At 31.3% G+C, this 12692-nt stretch overlaps 1 protein-coding gene and 2 pseudogenes across 1 annotated transcript; 1 reads left to right on the forward strand and 2 right to left on the reverse strand.

Annotated features, from left to right (window-relative positions):
• Positions 1 to 703: 703 nt before the first annotated feature.
• Positions 704 to 2115, reverse strand: LOC123902601 (annotated as a pseudogene).
• Positions 2116 to 5273: 3158 nt separating this feature from the next.
• Positions 5274 to 7999, reverse strand: LOC123895105 (annotated as a pseudogene).
• An 863-nt stretch (positions 8000 to 8862) lies between these two features.
• On the forward strand, positions 8863 to 12421 carry LOC123885080 (GDSL esterase/lipase At4g28780-like). Its single transcript, XM_045934305.1, has 5 exons — positions 8863 to 9182; positions 9983 to 10113; positions 10215 to 10457; positions 10617 to 10869; positions 12047 to 12421. Exons 1-5 carry the CDS (start codon positions 8891 to 8893, stop codon positions 12277 to 12279), a joined length of 1152 nt encoding a protein of 383 aa, XP_045790261.1. The 5' UTR covers positions 8863 to 8890; the 3' UTR covers positions 12280 to 12421.
• The last annotated feature ends 271 nt before the right edge of the window (positions 12422 to 12692 follow it).

The following is a 12692-nucleotide window of genomic DNA, read 5'->3' on the forward strand; positions in this document are numbered from 1 at the left end:
TGCAAAAAATCTGCTTTCGAGTCACAACTTCAAAGCTTCGCATACAACTCAATTTGGATCCATAATTCACCAAATGGCTACCGAAATGACCGTAATCGAGTTAGCTTTCCACAAAATCAAACCCCACTAAATTTGGAGTTACAGAGAGAGATTAATTACCGTTTTAGTGAAGGTCTGTCCAATTACTAATTCTGCAGAAATCTACTCGTGATCTTCAAATTCAACATCGTCTACCGAACACATCGTAACTCCAAATTCGACGAAATTGAAATGCCAACAAGGGTAATTTTGTTAGATTTCCATACATGTAAATAGTATTAAAAAATGAGCTACAGGGTGAGAGGAATGACGAGAATACCAGTAGTAGTTTCATACGATAATTAATTTGAACAGACCTTCACTAAAACAGTAATTAATCTCTCTCTGTAACTCCAAATTTAGTGGAGTTTGATTATGTGGAAAACTAACTCGATTGCAGTCGTTTCGGTACCAGTTTGGTGAATTATTGATCCAAATTGAGTTCCGTGCGTAGCTTTGAACTTGAGGCTCAGAAGCAGATTTTGTGCAAAATTTTGGTGGGGGGGCAAAATCCAACAAATTATAAAATAGGGGGGGTAAAATTCCGCATTTTAAAATAGGGGGGGGGGGTAAAATTCCGCATTTTTCAAAATAGGGGGGGTAAAACTGCATTTAAGCCAATATATTAAATAACACAATACATGATACAAATAACTTAATTATAAAAAAATACATTAAAAGAAATTCATAAACATAAAAATAAAATACATGAAAAAAGATAGATTTAAAATGTTTTTCAATTGTTGTTGTCGTGCCCAAAACGTTCCCATATATGTTCTATTAAGTCTTGTTGAAGTTGTCGATGAATTTGCTTATCACGAACATTAAATCTTCTACGCAGGAACTCTTGAAAATCAATATTAGAATTATTCGGTGGTGCACTCGAGTCATTGCCTTGTAGTTGATCATAAGAATAATCAAAATTGCCACCGTATGTGGCGCGTTCATCTTCAACAATCATGTTGTGTAGTATGATGCATGTATCCATTATACGCTTAAGTGCATCCAAGTGCCAAGATCGAGTCGGGTTACGTATGATCGCAAATCGGGACTGGAGAACTCCAAATGCTCGTTCAATATCCTTTCTTGCGCCTTCTTGGTGTTGGGCAAACAATTTTCTCTTATCACCTTGTGGCATTGGGATACTTTTCACAAATGTGGCCCATTCAGGATAAATGTCATCCGATAGATAATAACCCATGTTGTACTCAGTACGATTGACCTTATAATTGACCGCAGGAGCTCGCCCATGTAGAACATCGTTGAAGACATTGGATTGGTTAAGCACATTGATATCGTTGTTTGAACCCGCTACTCCAAAGAATGCATGCCAAATCCATAAGTCTTGTGGAGCTACTGCTTCTAGCATAACTGTGGGTTTACCGTGATCACCTCGAACAAATTGCCCTTTCAATGCAACCGGACAATTTTTCCATTCCCAATGCATACAATCGATGCTCCCTAACATACCAGGAAAGCCACGTGCCTCCCCCATCCGCAGTAGGCGTTCGACGTCTTCATTTGTTGGACTTCGTAAATATTGTGCCCCAAAAATGTTGATTACACCCCTTGTAAACTTATCAACGCATTGTAGTGTCGTGGTTTCACCAATTCTTAAATAATCATCCACGCTATCAACAAATGTTCCATATGCCAACATACATATAACAACAATGCATTTTTGTAGCGGTGAAAGGCTTGATCTACCAGTTGCGTCAACTATCGCCCGAAAATACTCATCATGTTGACCAAGAGCTTCAACAATACGAAGGAACACATGTTTATGCATTCGTACCTTCGACGAAACTGCTCATCCGTGTACACCGGAGCTTCTGAAAAATAATCATTGAATAATCGATTATGTCCCTCTTCACGATTCCTCTCTATATTTTTTCTTGGACGCCTAGGCCTACTGGAACTTGCAGCTTCTTCTTGCGCTTGATATTCATACAAAAGCCTCACAATTTATTCATCAGTATCATCATTTATAAATTCCATGAACATTTTTGCTACGTGGGAAGGATTGGAAGGATCCATGGTGAAGAGAAGTTTGATATTGAATATAAGAGGTTAAGAAATTGTAGAGAGGGGATGTGATGGTTATTTTGAATATAAGATGTTATTTATAGGGATTTTGGAATAACGGCTAGTTTGACTAACGGCTAATTTTTAACGGCTAGTTTGACTAACGGCTAGTTTGAATAACGGCTAGTCTTTTACTAGTAAAAGGAAGGTTGAGTTGCTCACAAACAAGTATTGTGATGATGTGGCACTCTATAAGAAAAGTTTACAATCTTTATTAAAACCTTTTCATATTTCATATAATAGAGTTACTTTAATAATAAATTATAAACAATAATAATATATTAAAAAAAAAAAAACTAACACAATTTATTGTTGTTGAATTGAGACAAAAATGAATTGCAAGCAATGAAAGGTGGAATGATGCATCATGTTATTGTTTTAATTGCATTGCAATATATTATTAAAATATATATTGTATGTTACAATTCCATATTAATGCAATTGAAAACAAATTAAAAGAGGACAATCCAAATAATTTATAAATATAAATATGTGTCTCATTTTTAAATACTATATTGTCTACAATGTGTAGGTGATCTACTTGATCTCGATCAAGAGAAATATAGAAACAAAAACAAAGTAGAAATTAAAATAAGTTTTTTTTTTTGTAGTTGACACTCAAGTCATGCGGTTCTTATAATTGTAATACATGCAAGAAGTTATATTGATTCAACTTAACTTAGAGGTTGTCCAAATATATAATCTTCATGCATTTATCGTATAACACTTGCCTAAATCTGGATGGTTCAATATGAATATATATGAATTTTAATAGACGGTCCTATTTTAATCTACGCATGTCATCTTATTCTTACAACCATAAAATGAATCAATGAAAAGAATTGTGGTAAAAACATGTTAGTTTAGAAATTGTGTTAAATACTTTTTCCTCCCACTTAGAATTGTACTAAAAACTTTCTAAATTAAATTAAAAAAAGACAAAAATTATTAAATAAAAATTGTTGATGCTCATTTGTCAAAATAAATTTTAGATATTATTAAAACCGTAGATGTTAAATGACCAAAAAAAAAAAAAAACCGTAGATGTTAAAATATATTTACATATATTTAGAAAATATAATCACACATATATTTAAACATATTTACACAACTAAAATTCACCAATAATTCAAAAATTATTAATTTAATTTACATAATCACCTACTTTTTGGATAAATTAAGTACATATTCTAAAGAATTTAATTTATATGCACCGTCAGTGCAAAGTTATTTTGCACATTCGTCCAATAATATAACGACACATCATGTATGGTAATTAAAAACACATGATATGTCACATTCATTAAGTGATGTGGCAACGTGTCATTGGATGTATGTGTAAAAAACTTTTACACCGACGGTGCACAACAATTAAACTCTATTCTAAAAGGAGTTTAATTAATATGCACCGACGGTGTAAAATAGTTTTACACCATCGTCCAATAAACAACCATTATTTTGCCATGTCATATCAAGAAAGTGGGGTGAAGTGGGGTGATGTGGCGGAAAACATGGTTGGTATTGATTGATAGTGTAAAATTATTTTACACCGTCAGTGCATATCAATTAAATCCTTCTAAAAGAATGTTTACGTTACGGCTGAAAATAAAATATTAGAATATTTATAAGAATCAAATGATATTTTTTTAAGTAAATATGAAGATGCCACATGTTAAATCTTATTCATCTATAAGACTTTCTTTACCTTAACCAAATAACTAAACCTATATTCAAATATATAAAATCTTCGTCCAAACTTATATATTGACAACAACAAATATTCAAGTTTATATAATATAATAAGAAAAATAAAATAAATGTTCAAGAAAATATTAAATAAGAGGGACAAAAACTAACAATAATTTTGAAGAGACACAAACCTCACCAAGAAAAACAAAAACAAACCAAAAACAAAAGGGCCAAGCAAAAAAAAAATGTGAACTAAACAATAGACTAAAAAATTGGGACTAATAAAGTTGGAATAAAATTTCACTAAGCGAATAAGTGAGAATAAACTCCAAGAAAAAGAGAGATGAATAAGTAGATAAGCTATTTGGAACCTTAAATTGCATAAAACGTAGTAAGCAAATACGTTATTTGATTCATAATTTTCAAAAAATGAGATCACGTGGAACAAATAGTCAAAGCCACCATATATGAATCATATTCTATAATCAAAACTTATTTTAACATTTCTCATGAGAAATATTGTCTACAAGTATAATTAGGTATGCCTCCAACTCTTATTGAAAATAATAAAATAAGGGATACATCAAAAATAAAAAATAAAGTGACATATGACTATAAAATTGTAACTCATATAAAGAAAACTAAAATCTTATATGATTACACTAATAAAATAAAAAATGATACATACTTTCAAACTTATGAAATATTATAAGAGATCTATTACATTAAAATATAAACAAACTACGATATAAATTAATAAAAAATCTAATATTTCTAAACAATTTTTTTTACTCATATACTAATATTAAATATAATCATATTTTAAAATAATATCTATTATTTAACTATATGTGATTATAATTATCGCAATTATTATTTTTTATTTATAAAAATATTTTAATTATATATTTTAATCAAACCCGTGCAACGCACGGGTTTACCCCTAGTTTTAATAACGACTAATTTTTTTAATGGCTAATTAAATATAATGCGGAGCTTTTTGTTATTTTTTCGGTTAAAAAAATTTAATTTCATCTCATAATTAGTTTATCTTTGAATTTTATCTTCTAACGGCTAATTAGTTTATCTTTTAATTTCATCTTCTAAAAAAACTAACGGCTAACTATGAAAATCTAGTTTCATCTCATAATTAGTTTATCTTTTAATTTGCATCTTCTAAAAATTAGTTTCATCTTTGTAACCAAAAAAAAAAAATTAGTTTCATCTTTTAATTAAATATAGTAATGACTAATTAAATATAACGACTAATTATGAGAATTTAAAAAAATATCCAACATACATAATTATATCAATTAAGTCCATATTTTTTAACAAAATAAAAATGAAGTACATATTTTAATGGCTAGTTAAATAACGATTAATTATGAGAATCTAAAAAATATTCAAAATACAAAATCATATCAATTAAGTCCATATTTTTTTGAAATTATGTCGCACAACATTTCATGCGCTTGTAGTTGTCTTTGATTCATATTTGATGTATCATTTGAGAGTATTTGCAAATCATTGATCTTCAACCTTTCCCTCTCCATCTCAAGTCTTTCTTCCTCAAGACGTGTCCAATTACGCGAAAACTCCAACATTATGCCAACTTTTTTTTTAAGTCATCTTGCAAATCATCAATTTTTTCCAAAGGCATAGACTTTTCCACAAGCTTTTTTTTCTCCTTCCTTTTGGCCGCCTTTTGACCCATTGGACGACGTAACGAAGTAGGTGATGGTGGATTATATTCGCTACTCGTTGGTGTCTGTGGGTTAGAAGATGATGAATATGCTCCTGAAGTTGAATTCTTCGTTCGTTTTGTAGAAGGTTCTGTTTCACCCCCAAGCCATTTGTCTTCATTCTTCAATAGTCTCCATGCATCTTCAAATATGAATTTTTCATGTTCATCTTGGTAATATATTTGTTTTGCAGCTGAAATAATGTCGCTCTCACAGCTCCCGCTTTTTTGTGTAGTCACAGCTTGTTTGTAGCACCCAACAAATTTTTGAACTACATGATTTATTTTGTGCCATCGACCTTTTAGTGCCATTGGTTTTCTTTCTATATACTTTTTGTCGCGATACTTGTTATAAGCTTCACCAATCCTCTTCCAAAAACTTTCTCCTATTTGATCAATCCCAATAATTGCATTCTTTGAACTGTTGAGCCATGATTGAATGAGAACTTCATCTTCCTTTGGTTGGAATCTTGTTTTTGGCGTCTTAACAACCGTTGATCCAACTTCTTCACCAAGGTTAATAGTTTCCAACCCACCTTGAGTGCAAAACTGTGGTGTTTCAGGCACTTGATCATTTGATTGCATGCTAATACTACTCATTTGAATCCCATGAAGCATAGTGGGATTAGTTAATTGATATGGATAATTTCCAAAGTGTGGGTTAATTTGTAGATTTGGAATAAAAGGAGAATTTTGAAAATTCGGGTTAAAAGTTGGATTTGAGTTAAAAGGTGCATTTCCAAAGTATGAGTTTTGTTGATTTGAGATATGAGAAGAATTGCCACTATTTTGTAGATTTGGAATATGAGAAGAATTGCCACTATTTTGTATATAATTTGACTAAGAATTATGGTGATTGGGGTTCATTGTCAAATTAAATGTGGAAAAAATAATTTAAAAGAGATAGAATAAATAGTTAAGACTAGATGTGAATGAAAAAAATAATGAAGTGAGATATCTATTTATACCAAACATGATTCAAACTTTTTTAAAATAAAATAGGATATAGCCGTTGCATTTGAGCCTTCAATATTTAATTAATTCATTTGCACTAGTCATGACCCATGTGTCAGTTTGTAACCGTTGGTAAACAAAACATTGTCTTTCACTGTAGCAACGATGGATTGCTTTCAATTATCCATGTGCTTTGACAAATAGCGTTTCTTTTCATGCTAAAAAGCACCGATGTGCTTGCTCTAAGGGGTGTGTTAGAGGGTGTGACCATAGCACTCCTCGAAGAAAATATTCGCTTAAAAAAAGAGAAAGAAAAGGATTGTATGATAAAAATACAAAATAATAATGCAGCTGTCTTTTTTATATTTAAAATTTAATTTTTTAATATTAATTAGGGATACTATTTTGTTGCCATGTGTATAGTGCAATGGAATCTTGTAACCGGATCAAACCTATCATAACTTATGAAGCACGGACTACGACATGGACACAGCGACATCATTAATGTAAAATATATAGGATACTGACACCACTACATATTTATAAAAGATATAAATTGAGAATCAAAATATATACATGTAAATATAAGTTGAACAAGTTATTACTTAAAAAAAAATTTTAAAATAAGATATAATAAAATTTTACCTTTATTTATCCATCTACTATCGAAAACAAAAAAAATATTGTTGTTTCGACCCATCTTTAACTCTTGTAGATATGCATGATACGTGACCATCTAGGAACTTCTTTATGAATTTCGTCTATTCCGCCACATTTTTTATTAAAAATGGTTTGGTCGTTCTCATCAGTTTTAATCGCGTCGAATACGAATTTTTTTTTCTTTCTTTTTCTTCGGATAAAATTTCTACTTGTTCATGTTCTGGAAATAAATAAAGTCCGTCAAAATTCAAACTTGATACTGATTTTTCCGAAAATTCACTAATTAAGTTAACAAAAAAACCAATTTCAGTTAATAATAATTTTCTATCAAATTAATCTATTTTATGTGCGTAAGGAGAGTATAAGTAAAGAAAAAACAATTTTTCTGGGACATTTGTCCGACACATGTCGTGTGAGTGTCTTACAGGTGTCGGACACCGATCAAAGAAGTGTCAAAGTAAAGGAAAAATTGATTTTTTTGGACACCGATCTGACCAATCCGACACGTGTCGTACGAGTGTCATACGAGTGTCGGACATCGCGACACGCCTAATCATAGAGGTGTGCATACTTCATAGATGATAGCAGGTCAATTTCATGGGTCCAACATGAACAAAAACATGTTTTGGACGGAACCTAAGTTTGTGTATTCCTTAATTAGTTGGTTATATAGTTACAATACATAGAATACACAAGCAAGTTCATTCGGTGTCCATACCATATATAGTCAAATCAAATATCAATTTAATTTGTTAATTTTCCCATTCATTATTTACCTACCCTCCCTGACATGGTGTACGAAGAAATTAAAACACGAGTACACAAATACACAATGAAGTTTAACCAAAACTTGTAGAAAGTTAGCAATCTATCATTTTCACACACCTTACTTTAGTTAAGACAAGTAAAAGTAGAAACGACGGATATGATAGCATCCACGATAAATTATTTCAACTTTAAGTACTTAAATGAGTCTTACATGAATATATCATTAATTTATTATATTTTAATAATGGTACCTAATAGGTATTCAACCCCTCCAATAGAGTAATTCTTAAAAAGTTCTAAAATTGGTAATATTAATAACCTCACATCGTTACAATAACTTATTATTTAATTATCTATTTTATAATATAAATTGATTGAATGATAAAATTACAAAATTAGTATGTACTATTTTTTTTATAATTCGAAAAAATAATTAAAATTCGAAATTTAATTTAAAATAATATTGCCAAAATTTAAGAATTACACAATTAAAAAATAATTTAAAATAACATTACATAATTTTAAGAATTACACAATTAAAAAATAATTAAAATAACATTACATAATTTCAAAAATTGTGCTTTTGTTGTTTTAAAAAAAATGTGTTTTTGTGATGTACCAAAAAAAAATTGTGTTTTTTTTATAAATATTCATTAATTCAAATATAAAATAAAGTGAATCCCATGAAAAGAATATTTTAATAAAAATAAGATGGTCTAAGAGGAGAGAGAGTTCTTATTTTAGAAGTGATATCTAATAGGTACTCAAATTGGTGGTACTCCAATAATAGTACCTAATAAGTACATAAGTAGCTAAGAGGTACTACACCATTGAAGATAATCTGAATATTTAATATTAAAGGCTTATATAAAGCCACTATACCGCATCATAGTCCTAGTAGAATACAAAACAAAAATGTGTGACAATTTCTCAACTAATTCTCATCTCAACATCATAATGAGAAACATGAGAGTAGTTTTTATCACTTTCATCTTTGTGTTGGTCACTATCAGCATGATTGTTCCAAAGACAGTTGAAGCAACTCGTGCTTTCTTTGTGTTTGGTGACTCACTCGTTGACAATGGCAACAATAATTATTTGCCAACCACGGCACGTGCCGACTCTCCTCCGTATGGCGTTGACTATATGCCCACTCGTCGCCCCAGCGGCCGCTTCTCCAACGGCTTCAATCTCCCTGACCTTATCGGTAAATATCTTCACCGTCATCATCGTTATTATCATTACTATATTCTTATGCATTATATTATGTGCATATAGTTGAATTAAACCAGTTTTATGAAATCATAGCTATATCAATATTTTGTTGAAGCTCTTGAGTGTAGTTTTTGATAAAAACAAGGGTAGCATTTGTATAATGTGATTATCATCGAAACATGGGTGAATGGGTGATATATATGTTGTTTTGGATTTACTATAGTTAGTGACTCACGCACTTAGAACCGTCGGCATGTCGGTAGTCATTTTTTTTTTAAAAAAAAAACTCGGTATCCGGCACTAAGATCGATTAATCCGAGGCACCATTTAAAACTAGAGTTTTTTGCTTTATATGGACTAGTCCATCAAAATTGGCATCAGAGGAAATCGAACCTAAAATCTTGAGAGGAGCATACTCTAAGGACCTAAGTCAATACCACTGGGCCAACCCAAGTGTGTTCATGTCAGTGGGCCAACCCAAGTGTGTTCATGTCAGTAGTCATTTAGTCGACATCAAATAGTTTAAATTTCAAGCTCAACTATACTATTTCTCTTTTTTAATCCAAGAACTTAAAATTTGAATTGATTGATTTTGATCTAACAATTAATGACACTGTGTAGATTTGTTTACTATAGTAGTAAATTCAAATCCATATATTTTTTTTGTATACAGATGGGGCCATAAAGTCCATTTGTACTATCTTTTTATATTTATTGAAACTTACTATAGTTTTCAACCTTTGAATAAATGCAATCTAACATATGAAACATTATGGTTGAGTAATGTTGTAGGGCAGCATATTGGACTATCTGAACCAACATTGCCATACTTGAGTAATGAATTGACCGGACAAAAGTTATTAGTTGGGGCCAATTTTGCTTCAGCAGGGATTGGAATCCTTAATGACACTGGCATTCAATTTGTAAATTCAATTTTTCTATGTAACTAAACAACATTAATTCAATTAATTAACAAATGTGGGGGTATATTAATTAATTAATTACAATTGCTATATATATGCAGGTAGAAATATTGAGAATGTTTCAACAATTTTCTATGTTTGAACAGTACAAAGAAAGATTGAGTGGAGAAGTAGGGGAAGTGGAGGCAAGTAGAATTGTGAATGGAGCATTGGTACTTATTACACTTGGTGGTAATGACTTTGTCAACAATTATTTTCTCACTCCATTTTCTCCTAGGTCTCGTCAATTCAACGTGCCACAATTCTGCACTTATATTATCTCCCACTATCAAAATATTCTTATGGTGATCATCATTCTCTCTTACCTTCTTTCATCTCTACATTAATTAATGGCTTAATGAAATCTTAATACCAAATTAATTAGTATACATGTGTTTAGTAAAAAATATGTAATATTAACCTTCTGATTTTCGGGGGAATGTGTTATGTAAATTGTAATGCAGAGGTTGTTTGAGTTGGGAGCTAGAAGGGTGCTTGTGACAGGAGCTGGCCCATTGGGTTGTGTTCCTGCTCAGCTTGCTACTAGGAGCTTAAATGGAGAGTGTGTAAATGAGATACAACAAGCTGCTCAATTTTTCAACCAACTTTTGTTTCAACTGATTAAAGACCTCAACACCCAACTAGGTTCTGATGTATTTATTGTTGCAGATGCTTACCAAATGAATATGAATTTCATCACCAACCCTCAAAGCTTTGGTATATATCTTCAACATTTACTTAATTTTACTCTTTTCTTTTAATCCTTAATTTTTTCTTCTTTCGAACTTGTACAGTATTGCTTAAAAATGAGTTTACAAGTGGGACCGTCGTCGCCTTACAAAACAATTTTATAAGGTTAATTAATTAGGTCAAATCCAATTCTGCAAACATAGCTTATTTCGCAGAGATATTGCCTGTAAACTTAGCTCAGCTGACAGGGATATTACATTATATCTGCAGAGGTTGAGGTTCGAACCTTGAACACCTCGTTTATTCACCTAATAAGTGAAATTTCTAGTCACTAGAATACTTAACAAAATAAATAATTTAGGCCAAATACAAAATTACAAATTCTATATGATATAATTAGACACAATTTAAAAATGATTCTATTACATATGCTATCCAGTCACTGTTTTTTTTATAAGCAAAATATATTATAAGGGAGTACAAGTGGTACTCAATCCCTTACAACTCAAAGCAAATTATAATATGATTTGGATACAAGACAGAGGATCATAAAGCCAATTCGAGAAAGAAAAACTAGAATTTCGGCCATACCGATTGCCAAACCACACCCAAGAGCATGCTTTTACATCGTCCACTAGGGAAATAGAATTTGGAATAACTCCATTGAAAACCACATTGTTTCTTAGCTTCCAAAGGTTCCACGTAGTAGTCAACCAAATCAAATTATTAACCCGCCCTCCTTTTTTTGTTTTTACCATGTCTCCAAATAACAGAAAATGATTCCACCCTACTACACTTGTTGGGAGAGACTTACCAACCCAATTATACACCGCCTCCCACACTCCTTTACTAAAAGGGCAGCGAAAAAATAGATGGTCGCATTTCTCATTAAAAATGAAGCAGAAAACACAAGGCAGATCATGCGAAGAAAGTATCATTCCTCTATGATTAAGAACACTCTTTGTTACTAATATGAGAGAGTGTATTAAGAGGCTCACATTGAATCAAATAAAACTCTTGAAATTAAAGTGCGGTTATAATAGTAGGAACATTTATTAACTTAAAAAATCAATTTTATAAGGGTTGAATCTAGATTCTAAAAATATTTCAGTATCGTATCTTTTTTTTTATACATATCAGTATAGTATTAATGTATGTGTAGATGCTTCATATATTTTATTTGAGTATTTTTGTTGGTGAGTAGGTTTTGTTACATCAAAGATAGCTTGTTGTGGTCAAGGACGTTTCAATGGAGTGGGACTATGCACTGCCTTATCAAACCTATGCCCAAATCGTGATGTCTATGCATTTTGGGACCCTTTTCACCCTACTCAACGTGCTTTGGAGTTTATTGTTCGAGACATCTTTAATGGAACCTCTGAGTTTATGAGTCCTATGAACCTTAGTACCATAATGGCCATGGACACCAGCATCTAATAAAAGGCCTTCAATTATCACGTCATCATTATTATTTATTTGGTGTCACTCCTAAATACAAGAGGGGCAAAAATGTCATTGTCTTGTGATTTGTATGTTTAGATCAAGCTTTTTTTTTAATGGCTTAGATGAGTTGGGATCATCTCCATTTTCTATTGTTTCCATTTCTTTTATTATCAAAGTTTTTAAATGTTTTTCGATGTATAAATGATATTTGAACCCACTTAATATCACATTTTTACATTTATATTTTCAAAACTATATAATAATGAAGAAAATGGAAAGAATTGGAAATGGAGAGATCCTAACTCGGCTTAGATCTAGTCCAAATACTCTCCATTTGGAGAGGAAATGACAATCTCCTTTTCCATTCCTAAAGAGGTGACACATGGCAAAACTTATATCAACGGCTC

The sequence above is a fragment of the Trifolium pratense genome, linkage group LG1 (genome assembly GCF_020283565.1).
Source record: "Trifolium pratense cultivar HEN17-A07 linkage group LG1, ARS_RC_1.1, whole genome shotgun sequence".
Lineage (NCBI taxonomy): Eukaryota > Viridiplantae > Streptophyta > Magnoliopsida > Fabales > Fabaceae > Trifolium > Trifolium pratense.

Coding starts and splice junctions, on each gene's coding strand:
- LOC123885080 (XM_045934305.1), top strand. CDS start 8,891: ATGTGTGACAATTTCTCAACTAATTCTCATCTCAACATCATAATGAGA. Junction 9,183..9,982: donor CAATCTCCCTGACCTTATCG/GTAAATATCTTC, acceptor GTAATGTTGTAG/GGCAGCATATTGGACTATCT. Junction 10,114..10,214: donor ATGACACTGGCATTCAATTT/GTAAATTCAATT, acceptor ATATATATGCAG/GTAGAAATATTGAGAATGTT.